The sequence below is a fragment of the Protomyctophum bolini genome, assembly GCF_963924005.1.
Source record: "Protomyctophum bolini genome assembly, chromosome: 10".
NCBI lineage: Eukaryota > Metazoa > Chordata > Actinopteri > Myctophiformes > Myctophidae > Protomyctophum > Protomyctophum bolini.
The window spans coordinates 37,649,743-37,668,899 of NC_137871.1; the positions used below are offsets into that span (position 1 = coordinate 37,649,743).

A 19,157-nucleotide genomic window follows, 5' to 3' on the forward strand; every position below is an offset into this window, starting at 1 on the left:
TCACTGCCCAGGGGCCTTTCCTATATTCATAATGAGCTGGAAGTATTTTTTAGCACATTCAAAAATCTATTATACAAGTGTTTCGATTTTTTGTGATACTGGAGGCAGAATTTGTTCAATTGTTAGTAGTGGAGTGCCCGTTCAAAATGTGCCCCTTTGAAATAGGCTGCTTTGCCCAGTGGCCACAGGTATATACCGAGAGAGATGCTCATCCGTTTCACACTCAGCACTGCACTCCCATGGGTCCTCAGAAATATACCCGCCAAGTGTATCGGAAGTCGATCGGATATACTGATCTTAAGATATGTGAAGGATAGTCACACAAGACATACCATACAATAAAGATTTCCTTGAATGCATCGACAGATGTTCATTTGAAGGGACAAATGGAGCTTGTTGTGTTGTGTGTGGACATACAAACAAACCACTATGTGGATCATTCTGAAGGCTTTGTCGTCCTTTTAACAGACTAGTGTTATGGCTCGATTCTAGTCTATTTTATCCTGCTTTAGTAGTAATGCACATGAATGGAGAAACATAGAGAACAAAGTTACTTTTTTAGATGGGTTTTCAAATGTTAATTTCTCAGGGTTATTAATTTGTTGGCCCCTTTCATGCACAAGTGGATAAAGGAAAGATCTTGGCCCCAAGTTAACCATGGCATTTTGAAGGCCATTCAAATGCTAAGAAATAAGGATCCAATTAACTTCAGGAAATTACAGTCGAAATCTGATTATGACAAGTACACGTAGCTCTAGGAACACAGCTTAGACAGCACTGAAGAAAAAATATATAAATATACTTAAGAACAGATAAAGGAAACCAAGACAGCCCCCACAAGCATTAGAAACCATTAAAGAATCTAATTATGTCTGAGTAAAATGAAACCTGACAGCAATTCACATAACATAAAGCCTGCCTTACGATGGCAAGATAGAATATGACAAAGATAAGGTTGCAAATGGATTTCTCCTATAACCTCCTTGGCCAGCAACTTCTGTGAAGTACAGGGTTAGACAACAGTAGATTATCATCAGGGATATTAAACGGACGATGAAGGCTAATTCCTTCTCACTTAACTATGGTGTCATTGTCATAAAGGTTATGAAAATATGTTTCTGGCTACTGGCTAGCAGTTGGCCCTGGACATTATCCCATTCAAGCGTTCAAAAATCAACAGTGAAAATTGCATCAGAAATTATGTAAATTAGAAAATTCACACTGTTATTGCATCAAACAGTAGTGACTAGTGAATGATTCAAGAGCAACTAAAGATAGTATCCTTCTTTATCAAAACAGCAAAGATACTGTAGAGTTTATTTGTATGGTAACAACCAGAACCATTTCTCTGATATTGAGTCTGAGTTTACAAAATACAATTCCAAAGAGTCATGACTCATTCAGAAGGCTTTTGAGATCAACGCAGCAGTGAAACCGCTAGCATCTTTAATATCCGAATAACCAAAAGGTTAAGGTTGTGGGGTTGTGCAAGGGATGTTGTTAGATTCATAGCATTCTCTAAACCATATTTACTTCACATGAGTGGTTGGATTGCTTGGTTTTAGTTTGAATTTGTATGCCACGGATTCTGCATTAGTGGATCAAATGCAAATAAAAGGCTTTGAGAGGAGTTGTATATCTCTCTGGCAACAAAAATACTCTCAAGAAGACTGCATACATTAGGCTATTTTGGATCATAAGACAGAGGTTATATAGAAGGGAATGTCATACAGTCGTCTGTATTATCTCATCAGTATTATAGATTGTATTGAATGAGAGGAAGCATAGCACCCAGGTTCCTGAAGAAAAGCAATTGCAAAAGTCCAGGTCCTTGCCAGAAAGGCCAGGTTGCTGGACAGGGAACGTCTGCAGCTACACACATCCAGCTAAATTCATTTGGACTCTGCCAGTGCATTCATTTATTGTAGAAATTGTGGTTGAAGAAGTGCTGGGACGCCTTCTTCTCCCTTCTCTAAATCTTCATGTTTCTCAGGAAAGCGTTTCAACAACTTAACTATCTTTCCTCAGAGGCACTATAATTTATACTACATCGCATGACTGTATCGCTTGTGAAATTCTTTATTTCCAGTGAGCGAGAGCGGCTGACAAAGAACAAATTAGGATTAAGACATTTTAGGCATTTTATCTTTGACATATATCAACCCTGTCAAAGGGACATTTATACAGTACAGACTGGCACATTAAGTCCACCAAAGCTCCTCTAAGTTCAGCTAGGTAAACAAGAATTGATGAACATCAATTAATTACCAGCTGCCTTATTATATCTGCAGAATTGTACTATGAAATAAATATCTGTGTCAGTTTGCATCATGTCGCGTTACCGCCTCGTTACCCGTTCTACTTGATTAAGTTTCTTAAAATTAGTGTTGGATGGTTTGTTTGACTTCATGCCTATCAGACTATGTTTTTGCCTGCTAGCATCCCATCCCATGGCTGAGACAGAGAGTCATGCCCATATATGTCTATGGTCATGCCATTCTGTTGCTTGCTAGCATCCCATGGCTGAGAGGTCGGCTAGAGGCAAAAAGTGTCTGGTTGCCTAGAGACGAGGCAGGCAATACGGCAGCCAATGAGAAAGATAGCTTGCTAGTACAGAAAGGCAAAATGATCGCTCATAAACGAGCTCAGCTGTTACACATGCAGCTGGTAAAAATAAATCACACCTGTGCGAACTGAGCGGTGCAACTATACTTTTATTGTGATTACTGTACTGCACTGTACTGTACTGTACTGTACTGTACTGTACTTTACTGTACTGTACTGTACTGTACTGTATACAGTTTTATTGTTACTTTTATTGTTATAGAGCTCACTGTTCAGTGTGAAAGGCCCTTTAGTCTGCTCAACAGTGCCACTTTAGGCCACACAGCGGTATTGCAGCTGTTCGTACCCCAAACAAACAGACATACATTGAGACACTGACACATATTATAGACCGCACCGCTCAAAAAAGTTAGATAAATAAGTCTAACTGTGATTAACTAAAGGTGTCTAAATAAAGATGAGGTGGGATGATAGTGAGCATCTTTTGTTAGGTGTTAAATCTGTTAATCTTTATTTTCGGGTGTTTTGACTTGATGTCAAGTGTAACCTTTGCTGATATTCTATTTGGAGTTGTTTCATCTAACAACTGTGACCTTTTACTATCCTTGCTAAACTGATATTGTTCAACACAGACAGATAATATTTTGTTTTTTTGTACAATCCTTACCCAGATACATGATATTATTGTCATGTTTACCTAAAGTTGTCTTTATCGCTGACACGGTCTGTCATTGTTTGTTAGTCTGCATATATTTTGAATATACTACTGAAATACTGAACTAGAGCTACAGTACAGTAGATGTTAGTGACATCACACTGAGAAGAAAAACAATCATACACACATACGCACAATTTTGCCCGTCAAGCACATTCTATTTTTCCTCTAATAGCCTGTTGCATTGTTTCTGTTCCTCAGGAATACCTGCAGCAGTTGATACTGATGCCCCTTCCAAACATTGCTATTCTGGGGCAGGACCCCCTAACAGGTACAAGATAACATGATGCTCTTATCTATGCCACATCTCTCAGTTGCAAGAAGGCAATTACATGCTTAAGTAATATCTCTCGCTATCTGTGAAACGCATGGAGGTGATAATAGTAGCGATTACAATCAGGGGAGAACAGAGATGATGATGCAGATGATAATGATGCCAATGACAGTTGTGTCCGTGTCCTCAGAGGCAGCTGTGGAGGAGCTCAAGAGACTGCTGCTGCTGTTACTGGGATGTGCTGTACAGGTAACAGTTTACTGTGCATGTAAACGTGTGTGATGTGGAACGCATGCATGCACGCACGCACACACGCACGCACGCTATTACCTCTGCTGCTAATTATCTTATTTCCTTGTGTTTGCAGTGTGAGAGGAAGGAAACATTTATTCAACAGATCCAATCACTGGACATTGAAACACAGGCAGATATTGCCAGGTGTATCCAGGAGGTATGTTGTATTTGTTTTCCTGTTGAACCTTCTTATTCTGTTTTTAATAACCAATGTTTTGGTGAATGGTCAGCATTTCGGCGGCCTGCAATTCTATAGCGTCTTTATTCAAAGCACTTTACAATGTGCATTACATTCACCCATTCACACACTGATGGCAGAAGCAAGCCAATTGCAAGGCACCAACTTTCTCAAGTTTGAGCAGTTTGGGGTTGAGTGTTTTGCTCAAGGAGGAGCCAGGGATAGAACCAGAGACCTTCTGGTTCCCAGACAGTCCCTCTATGTACCTCCTGAGCCACTGACTAGTGTAAGAGTGTGAATGAAATAGCACTGGGAATAAATTATATTATTTTGCAATTCAACTCACCATTAACTAACAGTTTAAGCTTGCCTGTCAGGCTTGTGTGCATATTCTATTTTATCACAACCATTGGCCTTGCGTCTGGGAAGTGATAAAAAGACAGAGAGAGTGATGACTCATATCAGCCCCAGGGTGATAACTGTTATCAGCCCCTTGGGCTGATACAGCAGCAACTGACCCATTAAAGCGCTGTGCCACTGCACACTGATACAGTATCAGTCACTGTCACCGTAAGCACCCTAGCGGTGGACGGAACTCATGTCGCCTATGGTCGCCATTGGTTGCTGCATTGATCAAATACTATTTTCCCAAGGCTTGAATTAATACGCCGGCCCCCGGTTGCACAAGTTCCTGAATTCCCAAAGAATGCCCTGGTGATAATGTATATATTTATTTCCTATCCCAGTCCCATTATCATCCATAGCACTCTCAAATGAAACATAAATGTCAAAATGTAATCTAAAAAAGAAACGAGAACGCCCTCCTGTCTCAGTTGCAATAACAGCAGGTTGCATGCCAGCACGTCTAAATTACAGTAGAAGCACGCGTGAGCAACGGTGAGAACAGGTTTGAATTACAAACACAGCATGTTGCCTACCCAGCATTTTGTGCCAGATTCCTCAGCCACATAAATCATTGAGGTGAGAGGTGTTCTTCCTGTGTGGATGGATGCACCTCTGCTCATCCTTCATATGCCTTCCACCTGAGGACATTTTAGATGGGTGTGTGCATGGTCATTAGTTTTGCATGTCAGCCATTTTTGGCCACATTTCCCTGACAGATATCAGCATTCCTATGGTGACGTGAGAAACTGTGTTCCCTGTGTGCACGGAACCCACACACACACACACACACACACACACACACACACACACACACACACACACACACGCTTTGTATTCAATCATCCTTCCCATAGCGAATGTATTAAATTATTTGTCTCCAGAGCTGCAGTTCTGTGATCAGATTCTCTCACCTTGTTGTAGGGAGTGTAGGGCACTATGGGTCTGTAACTCAGAGTGCATCTATATATTTGAGTATACACACTCTCTCTGCATTCAATTAAATACTGAATTTCACAGAGTAGATTGTGATCCCAGAGTTAAAAATATATCAAATGGTGGTCCATGACCTAATGCTTTACCAAAATGGTCTTTGAAATGAAAAAAGTCGAGAACGATTGACTTACAGTCTGTGCTTCCTCTTAGGTGACTCAAGACCCAAGGATGGTGTTGCCACTGCAATGGGAGGAGCTGGGAGGGCTGGAGGAGGGCGATTTACAGCTGGTGTTTGGTTCTATGGCCAAACAGATCCAAGGTCTCCTGGCGCAGAGAGACACACACCTGGAGGTATACGCACATGTAATTATGTAGATGAAATTATTAAGTCCTTGTCAATGGAATGGATGGACATAGAAAAAGAGACACAAACACGTACGCGGCTACACACACCCGTGCACGCGCGCACGCGCACACGCACACACACACACACACACACACACACACACACGACACACACACACACACACACACACACACACACAAATGTGTTCCTTTACTTAATATTGCAACATAATTCCTATAACTTATACTTCACATATATCCCAGGTCTACATTTCAATACTTGAACTGTTCAATTATTTTTGCCCCCTTTCTTTCTCTCTCCTTTCCGCTATGGTGTCGCTTTCTCTTGCTCGCTATTGTGCTCCCACATTTTGCTCTGCCCCCCCCCCCCCCATTGCTCTTTCCCGCTCTCTCTCTCTCTTGTCTCCCTAGAGAATAGTGGAGCTGTGTAGAGACTCTAGGGAGCGAGAGGCCCAGACGGAGTCAACCGCGGTACCCCTGGGTGGTCACAACGAGGAGCTGCCCCAGAGCCTGGCACTGCAGCTGGCAGACAGCAGGGCCAAGCTACGGCGCCTCAAACAACAACTGTGAGTGCGTGTGTGTGTTTGCTTAGTGAAGAGGTTGTGTGTGTGTGTGTGTGTGTGTGTGTGTGTGTGTAGTGAAGTGGTTGTGTGTGAGGGGAGATTAAGGAGAACTGTACATAATTCATCATTATAGCTCCGAGAGACAAATACATCGCCACTTATGTATTCACAGACATTGTATAGAATTATTCATATGTGCTTAAGGGTGTCGTTTAAATGCAAATATCTTAATAATGTGAGCTTTGGAGCTGAGATATATATTTTGTGTGCCGATGTTATTGGTGCATGAAAACATTATGTTGATTCCACAGTATGAACTGAAGCCCATTGTTGTCCAAGGATGATTATGCGTCTTAGTGATTTGTCTGACCTCAGCTCAGATCGAAATATTACTCATAAAAAAGTGGTTTTTATTATTTAGTTTAAGATGGAGGTTTGCTCAGTCAGTTGCAACTGTTGACACTTTAAAAAGAAAGTGTATAAGATCTGAAAGTGTAAGATCTTTTGTCGTGTGTCATAGTGATGAAGTTAACACGTCTGATAATGATTTCCTAGAGAGGATAAAGGGGACCAGCTTTTGGATTCGACGCAGGAAATTCAGGCCACGGAGCAGCAACTCAAGGCGCTTCAAAAAGAGGTTCGTACATCTGTGCACGGTAACATTCTCAGTGTTCATTCAACTACTCTGACCAAATGTTCTGATCTCCATTGGTGTGTGTGTGTGTGTGTGTGTCTGTCGGTTAAATGTATCTGCAGAACCGCTCCTTACAGGCGGAGGCGCGTGGCATGCGTGCACTGCGAGATGAGTTGGACTGTGTCCGTGAGCGCGCCAGTCGGTCTGAGCATGTGCAGACCGAACTTCAGAGCTGTAAACACAAACTGCGCAGTATGGAGCTCACACGCACACAGCTTAAGGTATGGGTGGTACAGCGCACACACACACACACACACACACACACACACACACACACACACACACACACACACACACACACACACACACACACACACACACACACACACACACACACACACACACACACACACACACACACACACACACACACACACACACACACACACACACACACACACACAATTATACAGGGTTATGAGTAGATCGCAATGCCTTATAAGTTTACATAATGCATTATATACTGTACATGGAATGCGTAGCAAGTGTTGCCAATCATTCCATTCATACCACCACCTGTTTGATTTAATGTTTGATTTACCAAATCAAATATTACATTTCCCTGACCATGAGTGTTTCGATCAATAGTGAGTACCAGAAGCCAGAGAATGAAGATTAAAGTATATTGTTTGAAGCCATGAATATTTACAGCTGCAACATTGGCATTGAATGGGAGACTGGGTTTGCATACTTACAATGTTTAGTTGAGCTTTTGTTCTCAAAGGAGATGCAATGACACTGTTCCACTGTCACCGAGTCCCCCATCTCATTTTATTCATTCTCCATGGATCCAGACAGCCAGGCTGAACTCGACCCCACGGACACCTGCAACCACCAACAGTGAAATTGTATCTGTTGCATATATAAACTAAATCCAATGAACATTCAGAACAAACTAGTCTAGAGATAAACACTTGATTAATACAAATACTCCTTCAATGTATATTACGAAGAATAAAAACAGAAATGACACATATATAATGTTTGTGGTAACTTTAGGTCAAGAAACTCAGTCTTTATCTTAAGATCTGCCTCAAAAGAGGAAGTGAACCCTTTTAACCTGTGACCATAGGAAAACTGTAACCACAGCTCCAACTGTAACCACAGCTCCATCTATGGACTAATAATTTGGCATGACCATACAACAGATTTGATCATAGCCATTTTATTATTTTATTATTTGTGTGTATGTCTATTTAGCATGCTCGAGAGCGGATGCTAAATAGACACAGGGCTCTATGCTCCATGCTAAACCCCTTATCCCTTGTCACACTTTGTCCTAGTGTGAAGGTAGTGTGGGCCCAAAAATGGCACTGAACCAGCTCAAAAATAGTGAAAGGTACTGAAAACAAGTCTTTTGATGAACAATCAATATGTTTTTATTCACCTTGCAGAGTTCACATGAAAGAGTCGTTCCAACAAACAGCATACAAAAAAAGAAGTATATACAGCCCCACTGGCCAGGTTGGCTCTATCTAGGTCTGCTCTGCACCCTGTGCAATCCTACATTGATTGCCCGGGCAGTGGCAGGCAGTGGCGGAAACTCCGTGGGTTCAGAGGCGCGATTGAACCCCCTGGCATTTTGGCAAAGGCGCGACTGAACCCACTGCATTTAATTTCCCCTCCCCAGTGGTCATGTTGTCATGCACGTAGTCACATACCTACAAGATAGGTGTTGGGCCGCCGCGCATGCCGCATTCAAATGCTAATAAGGTGGCTTTTGTTCGAAAAAACAAAACTCGTTTTTTTTCCACCGCTGGGGGGGGGGGGGCGTGGCTGCTTGAACCCCCTGCCGTTATAAGAACTTTCCGCCTCTGGTGGCAGGTGCTCCTTATAAAGGCTAGGCCCCTCCCATGGACCAAACCAACCCTGGGTTGATTCCACAATCATACCAGTGCAATTGATTCCACAATCATACCAGTATACCAGTGCATTCCCAATGTCCAGAGACATCACAATTCATAACATATTTTAGTGTCACATAATATTATAAATTATCTACGTAATATGATTAAAGAGTTCTCTAAACAAACCCTCCCACTGTTGGCATGTTCCCCATACCCCACAGTAGTTGCTCCCTTCAATGAAGTCAACAATCAACAAATGCACAATAAATAATGTCAAACTAAACTCATTTTATGTAAATTCAAACTCTGTTGGTTATCTTCAGTCTCAGTGGCAGGGTGAACTGCCACATCCCTAAACTACTTATTTTTTACTATAGTTAGTTAAAATAGCCAATCTACAAGCTCACAACGTGTCGATGTAGATCGGCTGTAGTTGAAGTACTCAAAAAAAAAAAGGCAAAGTAGTTTAGGGATAAGGGGATATGGATGAAAATAGAGCCCTGAGGGCAAAGACGCCCTGAAGGCAAAAAGAGACCTAGCCCTAAAGGGCGAGGTCACATGCAGGCATCCGCCTGGGTGACGGCAGACTGCTGGGCGAGCGCTGGCGCTTTGACATGGGGGATCAGATCAACATATCTGTAAGAACAGGTCAGCTCTATATAAGAATATATTGGCCCAGGCGGTGGCGTAACCGCCTGGGCACCCGACTGGTAATCCAGTCGCAGTGTGCCGCGGGTTCGACTCCCGAGCCCGACACGGCCTTTACTGCATGTCATCCCCCCATCTCTCTCCCCCGTTTCCTGTCAGCCTACTGTCTGTCCCTTCAAAAACCAATAAAAGGCGTAAGCCGCAAAGAAAATATCTTAAAAAAAAAAAAGAATATATTACTGCAATGCTCTCCTCTCCGGTCTACCATCAACAGCCACAAATGGCCTTAGATTTGTCAAAAATGCAGCAGCTAGAGTACTAACAAGGACAAGGAAATTCGACCATGTCACACCCACACTCGTAGCACTACACTGGTTACCCATACAGGCCAGAGTCGCGACTTCAAGGTGCTCCTCCTGACCTTTAAAGCACACAATGGACTTGCTCCACCATACATATCCAGTTTAATAAACGCCTACATCCTCCCACGACCTCTACGCTCCCAAGATGCTGGATAACTCACAGTCACATATACCACAATAAAATAACGGTTGGGGGCAGAGCATTCACACAGCGTGCCCCCCCTGTCTCTGGAATGCTCTCACACAAGCTGTTAGAGATGCCAACTCACTAGACATTTTTTAATCTAGACTTAGTTAAAACCCTTGCATTATGGTTCCCCCTTGTTTCACTGAAACCACAATATTCACCTTGCTCTGCCCTGTGGTTTTAAAACCCTGTGTTGTATTAATGGATTTTCTGAACGTATTTTTACACCCATCTGTTGATGATTTATAGCTGTGTCCTATCGCATGGTACTTGTTTCAGCCATGTGTGTTGGCACATTTTATTATGCTTTACTGTGTTTCCTTGCTATTGTGTTATATTGGGCTATTGTGTTTTTTGCTGTGTATTGTTGTGACCCGTTGGGGTGATGTTGCACTATAAACTAGATAAAGTGCCCCTCTGGGCACAGGTCTCCACCAGGGCAGGTCAGGTTGTGGCCTCCTGGTGGCGCTATAATAGGCCAATGTGAAAAGGGTGCCATTTCTTCTTACACCTTGGATGGCAATTGGATGATTTGGGGCATTTTGTTCCAAAAATGTGTTTTGCAAAAATCCACCTGTTGGTGGCGCTATAACAGGCCAATGTGAAAAAGGTGGGATATATTCCTCAGTCTAGTAGGAAAGTCTGTGAAAGATTTCACGTAAATGGCACGCTGCATTCATGATTTGAGGCTTTTTGTTCGAAACGGGCCAATCCTGCAAACTTTGAAAGCCAAATGTTAGCCAATTAGGATGGAATATGAAATATCGGACAGATCCGTCTTGAAGACATGACTATAGAGATAGTGTGTGTTTTTCACAGGTCAGATCAACATAATGGAATGTCAGAACAGGTCAGCTCCATATATGGAGATCTAAGGGTGGCAGCGAGGCATGACCATATATGGAGGCGTGACGAACAAACGGGAGATTCAGGTTTTCATAGTCAAACTGCAACCTACGGTACTTAGGATAATACAACAGTAACAAACAAACAAACCAAACAAACAAACAAACAAACATCAATGCTGGCATTCCAATGTGGAGTTGCAGAGTTTACCTTTGCCTTATCACCACTAGCACAGTGTTTGACCTTAGTTCGTTGAGAGCGAGTTCTGAACAAAAGACAGTGTTTCAAAGATGTGTGCTTGCATTGTTTGTGCCAATTACCATATTGGCTGCCGGTGCTTAAGCTGCAGACTGTCTATATTTGAAAGCTCAAGGAGGCTACAAGGGTTGTGGCAAGGTGCTGGGAAGATAAAGGAGTGATGCAAGTCTCTTGACAAGAGACTACCAGTAGCTCAGCTCAATATAAAATAGGGAAGTATAATGTTGGCTTGTAAGCCACATGTTGCATTAGGATTAATCAAGGTAGTGCAGAGTCTTATGCACTTCTATTTCATGTCTTATTTTTTTCGATAAGGGCATGCAGTAACAAGAATCTAAAATAAAATGACTAAAGAAACTGCTTTCTTTCATAAGTATATTACAATGGGATTCTATGAGAGGTAAAACAGATGTAATGTTTACATCAGCTACCCATGTCCCTATAGAGATGTCCAAATCACGTGCCATTTTGTCCACAATTCCACGCTGTATTGAGGTTGGTACCGTAGGAAAGACTACAGGCAAACGTTGCTCAAAATAACAATTATTTTACATTCTCTAATTGTGTAGACTTCTTGTAAATTAAGTAATACAGATGTTTAACAATAACCTTTGAGAGTTTCACAGCCTCTGTAAAACCCTATATAATGTTGCTCTTTCTGCATGTGGCGCCCCCTGCAGGAGCAGCAGCAGCTGTGCGCTGCTCTGCAGGAGACCAAAGTCCTCCTGGAGGAACAGCTGACGGGCGCCCGAGCGCGCTGCTCCTCCCTACGGGAGCTGGAGAGGGATGATCTCCTGCTGCGTCAGAGAATTATAGACGTGGAAGCGGTTGGTGGAATGTGTGTGTGTATTGTGTGTGTGTGTGTGTGTGTGTGTGTGTGTGTGTGTGTGTGTGCGGCGCGCATGCATGCCATGTTTATGTGAGTTTATGTATACAGTACAGTATGTGTGTTTGCCAATGGGGCTGTTCAATATAATTGAATATGTAAGGGCAAATCAATTAAGAGGCAGACATTGTGAGGTAAACAGTATTGCCAGAGGCACATGATAAATTAAATACCCACATGCTAGCCAGTTACTGTACACTACAGTATTCAACCGATAGTTTGTATATGCGTAGTGATGTGTAGACCATGTTATTTGTGTGCATAGATAGATGCACACAAATAGATAGATCGTTCAACAGCTCCAGTGCCATACATACAAATTATCAATTAAAATGAAGCACGATGAACATATTAAAAAAATACATTACATCTGTGAAAAATAGAATGCAGCAGTAAAAAAGCTATAGCTATAAGTTAAAAAAGGCCTAAAAAAACACAGATATAACAATATAAATAGCCTACAGACACAGATTAGCTGACCAACCCCATGCATTTGAATGTCATGAAAATCATATCTGTTTGGATGTGTGCGTGTGTACGTGCGTGCGTACATGTTCATAGGAGTGAGTCACAGAGAGGCAAAGGGTTGATGAGCTGAGTGATGCAAGTCTCTTGGCAAGACTAGACTATTGTATAATTACAATTAGTGCAGCTCAATATCAAATAGGGAGGTAGTGTGGGAAATGTCAGCCTGTAAGCCACAACAAATGTTGCATTAGCATTTATCATGGTAGTGCAGTCATATTCACTTCTTGTCTTATTTCAATAAGGGCTATAGTAACTGGTGGTACTAACAATATGCGGCATATGCCTGACTATGTGACCAACTATTTCTCCCCTAAACAGGAACACTAACAAAAGTAGGACATACTTTATTACAAATAGAAAGTAGCTACAGTATACGAGAATTCTAATAGTTAAAAATAACATAGTAAGGCAAGATTATACTTTGATGAACGAAAATACATCGCATGGAGAGACGCACGGAGAGACGCCCCAGACACACGCATTCATCGAAGGTTTTTTGGGCTTCCTCCTCACGGAGGATGCAGGCTGGGGTGCTAACCCATACTACTCACCTGGGTACCGTCTACATTCCGGCTGTCACCCGTCTCTCCGGAGGTCACCAGATTATACCTGTGAATAGAATATTAAAAAAAATCAATTGACAAGATACAAGATATTCTACTCTGGCTAAGAAAGGGCGGGCTGGTCGGCCCATGCACACGGTACTACCAAACGAAACGACTAATGGAGAAAGACAGGCCTGGCACCAAACAACATGCAATCTAAAATATTCAATACAAAACCATGTAGGGATTAACATTCATGCCACAAAGTATACAGTGCAGTCCCAAGACAGAAAGGAGACCTGTGTGTATCAGGGCAGACCTGACCTTGTGAGTCTCAATGTAACACAAAGTGGAGAGCAAACTCATTAAAACGAATTACCATCAATATAACTAGAAATACATCGCATGGATGCACCTGGGACGTATCCTCAGTGATGTATCCTGAGGTCAACAGGGTTTCGGGTCTACCAACATCATACCCCTCACTCAGGCGACCCAGCCGGGGTTGATCAAATCCCGACTTAAGTCCCAGTAGCTACCCTCGATCAGTCCATCAAGGAATGAGCAATCCGTTGCTACTCTCTCTACTCTGCCGGGACTGGGAGGACCAGGGAGAACCAGATTCTGGCGCGTACAACCTATAAACCTACATGAATAGCAACAAACCAAAAAGGGTTAACAAGTGGAAGAGGTGGCTGGAATGGTCCTTTTAAGGAAACAGACAAAGCAAATTAGTTGCCATGCAGCCAATATAACAACTTATAGGCTATATTAACATAATGTACACACTGTATTCAAATCATAAATAAAAGAACATAGAACAGAAACCTACAGTACTTGGTTTACAGGGACATACATACGCAAACTCCTGCAGTACAGTGATGCAAGCAGTATGGCGATGATGTTCGACACAAATTCAAGTGCTGTAAATAATCATGGCAAACCTCCAAAGTCCATAAACAAACAATATAGCCTAAAACCAAACAAACCAGTGGTCATACAACAAAGCATACCATTAAACAAGGCTATTGCTACACAAGGCTGACCTTCGGCCTACCATGAGTTTTCTTTCAGTCTGCATGAGAGGGAGATCGATTCGCCACCATCATGATTCATGTGCAGTAACTGGCTCTCTACTGGGAGGAACTCGCCTTTTATCACCTTCTAACTACTGAAGGTCATGTGACTATAGGACATGGCCACAAATCACCTGGATTCCCACGTTTCATTATTATACTGTATATGACAACGATGGGATTCTATGAGGAGTAAGGGCCGATTCATACTCCTATTTTAGAGCCGAATAAAAGTCGGTTCGGTGCTGTAGAGCCTACAATGTGACGTCATTTGAGGTTCGGGTACCGTCCTAAAGTCGACTCTTCGATGCTACTGAAAGTTTCGGCACTACAGCGCCGAAACAGCGGTAAAATAGGAGTATGAATCGGCCCTAAAACAGATGTGATGTTTACATAATTTCCTCATGAAGCCTACTGTATATAACCAGACGATGTCCAATCATGTGGCAGTTATAGTATAGGCTATCATTATTATTAGTATTCAACAAATAGTTTCTATGAGGAACGAGCCATGTTGTATGCATGCATTTGTGGATGTTTGTATGTCATGAAAGTCATACTGCTTGTGTGTGTGGAAAGGAATGGAAAGGTACTATGTTTACCCAGGGTAACTGGACTAAGCTCAAGAACTTGTTACTGTATATGTTCATAGGAGCGAGACACAGAGAGGCAAAGGGTTGATGAGCTGCTGGAACTGAACATGAGTCTGGAGGCGGACCTCAGGCTGAACCGCCGCACCTCTGCACCAATCACAATGGTCCATCACCATTTCCACCAATCGGAAATCGAGTCAGACGAAGAGCTGGGTGAAATGATTGGTTAGCGCATGATCTCGATTGCCCTGTGTCATTTAACATGTTTTAATTAACTGATAAGAGGAAATAATGTTTGAAGGCATATAGGCTACTGCCTACTGGTTCTCAGTCAACATAACGGGGCAAATCTTTTCATCTATCCATTTTCTCTTTCTCTCCCTCACGCACCCCGTCTCGTTTTATTTATTCTCCTCTCAACACCTCACGTCATCCTCTTTATGCTCCCTCTCTCTCTCTTCGTTGCTCCCTCCTTCTCTCCCCTCTCCCTCCATCCCCCGGCTTTCTTGCAGTGTTGTCATATCGGTTTATTATAAGCGACTTTGGGCTTCTTTTTCTAAAAAGGTGCTTGTAAATATTTGTTGTTGCGGGTTGCATTTTTCTTTTGGGGGGGGGGCTTGTTTCTAAAGTGTAGTTGCTTATTTGGGGTTGTCAAGATTAATGTATTTGTCCAAAGACCCTATACATCTAAAAATATGTTGTGCCATGAGGGACCCCCATACCAGATTTCTAATTTCTAATTTCTAAAAATATTCCACATTTGTCAATTTTTTTAGGAAAATAGCAGCACCGCTCACAGCGCATCACATGTTGCGACGCGTTGTGACCCTAATAGTGGCTTCTTTTGGGCTTTGTTTTCATAGACCTTGTTGTTTCTCTGACACAATCTAGCAACACCGCTCTCTCTCTCTCTTCCTCAGTAGATTTGAAGCCATGGAGCGTGGAGCTGGGAGAGGCGTCGACGCTGAGGCTGCTGGGAGCCGAGCAGGAGAATGCAGAGCTGAGGAGGCGTCTGGCGGAGATGCAGCAGGCCCAGCGGGAGGTCAGAGTTCACACAGGCCCATACCTGATCCATAACTATTTATCACGCAGGTCGACGGGTCAACTGGTTTAACTGTAAAAGTGGAAGGGGAAGGAGAAATATCTTGCTAGCTCTGGCTGCAGTTCGTTGGTGTAATAACTACTGTATGGCTAATCATTATCTCATCTCGTCTCAGTCTGATGATTAGTCATTACTATTCAGAACACTACAGTAGACTTAGTTATTATTACATCAAGGCTTCTTGCAGTAGACATCTCTCATGGCAACCTAGAAACATAAGTAAGACGTCTAGCTTCCAAGCTGTCATGAATCATTAACATAGGATCCAGCCGTTGCAGAGGCTGACTGGCCATTAATTACCTTTCACTGCAGGCCGATTCACCTGATGAGAAGGAAGAACAAGCGTTTCTGGAGAATCAGCATCAGAACTCACTCAGAGAGGTAAGCTGAAAGGATTCTACCAGAGAGAGGGGTTTCTAACCCAGTGGGCCTGGTCAACAGGGGCAGCAGTGGCTCAGCAGCTGTCTTGGAATTGTAAGGTTCGATTCCCAGTTCCTCCTGGCTGCGTGTCAAAGTGCCCTCGAGCAAGTCACTTAACCCGTAATATTAACTAATAAAAACGTTGGCGTTGATCAGTCCAGCGGATTGCGGGATTAGTTTACATACAGACAACTAGACCCCTGCAGAGCCATACCATATAAAAACCTATGGTAAAAAACACATTGGAAATGTGTTGAGGGAATCCACAGTTTTAGGTCTACAAACTTTAATTCTCATTAAACTGACGTGAGTTCCAATTTTTTTTTGCAGAAATTAGCCTACCATTATAGCAGTTTATTCTGACCAAAATGAACAATTGTAGCAATTTACTTGAAATCAAGCGTGCAAAATGCAGGATTCGGGTTTTTACTATCAGAACCAAGTTGAGCTTAGTTGGGTAACTTCCTTTAATAGTTTCTTTCCACTCCTAAATTCCATCTCGGTGCTCACAATGCACTGCATAACAGAAGCTCATCCCTTTAGGGCATTCAGATTCAGTGCATTTTGAAAGAGAAAAAGGAGGGAGTGAGAAATGTGAGCATAGGGCTAACATTTCGGTCTCTTATGAAACATAAAAGATTCATAGCACATTTTCCATCCATTTATCATCTCCCTCTCACATTCATTCCCCCTCTCCCTCATCTCTCACCACCAGTACCAAAACATGAAGAATGAAAACATCACTTTGAAACAACATGTCGAACTGCTGACAACCAAACTGCAATTCATAGCAGCACAGGGGAGAACAGAAGGGAAGAAGGGGGAAGAGGAGTACGGCGAGAGAGGAGTCCAAGGCTCCGAATCCTCCAGGGGAGAAGGGGAAGGGACGGTGAGGAGTGGAGTGGAGAGAGAGAGAGGAGGGGAGATCACCAGGACCTTGAGAGAAGCAGGAGTCGGGGAAGAGATTCTCCACCTGCAAGGAGACAGTGGGGTGTCAAGGGTATCCGAGCCAAAAAACAGGGGAGAGGCGGAGGGAGGGCAGAAAGACAAAGAAGGAGAGAGAATCAATGAGGGTGAGTTGAGCAAAGAAGAGTCAACTGTGTCTGAACCCAAAGCAGAGGTCCAGCCTCCTCCGACAACGCTGAAAGAAGACAAGGAGGACGACATGGTGGAGACAGACGTAGGCCTGCAGCGTGGAAGTTCACCGTCTGGTCCCGACATGGAGCTTGTGATCGCTCAACTCCAGCAGGCCCGGGAGGAGGCCGACAGGCAGGCCTTGGTGGCCCAGGAGCTGCGCTCCAAACACGCAGAGCAGAGCAAGAGAGCCTGGGAGGCCGAGCAGAGGCTGGTGGTCCTGGAGGCAGAGCTACATAGACTGAGGAAGACTACAGAGAACCTGGGAGAAGCCCGCAGGCAGATAGAGGTATATGGATGGATGGGTGGGTGAATGGATGGATGAATAAACAGATGGATGGATGGATACATGTGTGGATATCTACATCGGATAGATGGATGGTTGAATCAAGCTCTGGTCTCACACACAACCTCCCTCCCTCCCTCCTTCCATCTCTATTTCTGTCTCTCTCTCTCTCTCTCTCTCTCTCTCTCTCTCTCTCTCACTTGCTGATGGAGCACACACAGACACATGCTGCTGTAGCAGAGTGGCTCACAGCCTCAGCCTGATATCCTCAAAAGTCTAATATCTCCCCAGAGTCACAGGGATATCCCTTTGGCTTAGTGGTTAAGACATTGGCTTTCCACGGGGCAGAGCCATAGAGTAAGACAGAGTTACGACATTGAGGGGCCTCATGGGCCGTGGCTCAGCAGTCCAGGCACACTGGCTGGTAGTGTGCCGCGGGTTCGACTCCCGATCCTGACGGCCTTTACTGCGTGTCAACCCCCCCCCCCCCCCCATCTCTCTCCCCATTTCCTGTCAGCCTACTATCTATCCCTCTATCAAAAATATAAAATAAAGGCGAAAGCCACAAAAACAAACATATATATTATATTAAAAAAATATATATTACGACATTGAGGGGGGCATAAAACGTATGCAGCCTGGAGAGTGACAAGCTGGAGTATGAAATACATTGTTTTCAATGAGGGTGGCGCAAATATCAGCAATTTTAGGCATGTGTGCAGCATGACAACTGTTTTAAAGTATTGTACAGTGACAACTTCCGGTCCAGGACATTGTCACTGTTCGCTATATGCCAATAGAAGTCTATGTAGAAGAGCCACCATTGAACTGGCCCCATGAAGTGAACGGAGCTGTCGTAACTCTGTCTTAGCTCCAGCACGGGGGAGACCCAGATATGATTCCCGGGTGTTTACACTGCCACATTGCCTGCAGCCCACCACTGAGAACAATGTTTCTCTCCTCTCGGCCTACCGTTAGGTTCTTCAGTCGGACAGTCTGGAGGCGGAGGAGGAGCTGTGCCGCCTGCGAAGCCAAGCGGAACTCCACAGGATGCAGGCCACGGCCATCGCCACCCTGGAGGGAGAGAGAGCGGCACTGGAGAGGGACAGGGACACACTGCGCAGCTCCGTGGAGACTCTACGCACAGCCCAGCGCAAGGTTGGAAGTAACACACACACACATGCATACGGTAGTTAGTACACATAATTATGCAAGTATACACAGAAGATAGGAAGTTGAGACGATATGCTCCCTAGACTATCGCTTTTAAGTACCTCTTTGCCCTCAAGTGGTATTCCAGGATCTGTAAAATATGTATGTTTGATCCTCCATAATTTAGGTAATCCAATTAGTATCCACAGAGAACAACACAGAAACACCAAACGCACCGTGGTGAAAACATTAACAGCCAGTTATTTCCTCATTGACAGGACCCACGTGTCATGTCGGGGA

At 43.5% G+C, this 19,157-nt stretch overlaps 1 protein-coding gene across 3 annotated transcripts in view; it reads left to right on the forward strand.

Annotated features, from left to right (window-relative positions):
* ccdc88b (coiled-coil domain containing 88B) overlaps positions 1–19,157 on the forward strand; it is a 37,583-nt gene that overhangs the window by 5,140 nt on the left and 13,286 nt on the right. For 2 of the 3 annotated variants that reach the window (XM_080773728.1, XM_080773730.1), the window contains 13 exons: positions 3,482–3,551; positions 3,745–3,803; positions 3,922–4,005; positions 5,575–5,715; positions 6,142–6,296; positions 6,849–6,930; positions 7,050–7,208; positions 11,816–11,962; positions 14,823–14,988; positions 15,684–15,805; positions 16,178–16,246; positions 17,001–17,708; positions 18,684–18,863. In XM_080773728.1, the coding sequence (XP_080629854.1) occupies positions 3,482–3,551; positions 3,745–3,803; positions 3,922–4,005; positions 5,575–5,715; positions 6,142–6,296; positions 6,849–6,930; positions 7,050–7,208; positions 11,816–11,962; positions 14,823–14,988; positions 15,684–15,805; positions 16,178–16,246; positions 17,001–17,708; positions 18,684–18,863 (2,142 nt within the window). The remainder of the gene's footprint in view (positions 1–3,481; positions 3,552–3,744; positions 3,804–3,921; positions 4,006–5,574; positions 5,716–6,141; positions 6,297–6,848; positions 6,931–7,049; positions 7,209–11,815; positions 11,963–14,822; positions 14,989–15,683; positions 15,806–16,177; positions 16,247–17,000; positions 17,709–18,683; positions 18,864–19,157) is intronic. The other variant, XM_080773729.1, reaches the window with a different exon arrangement.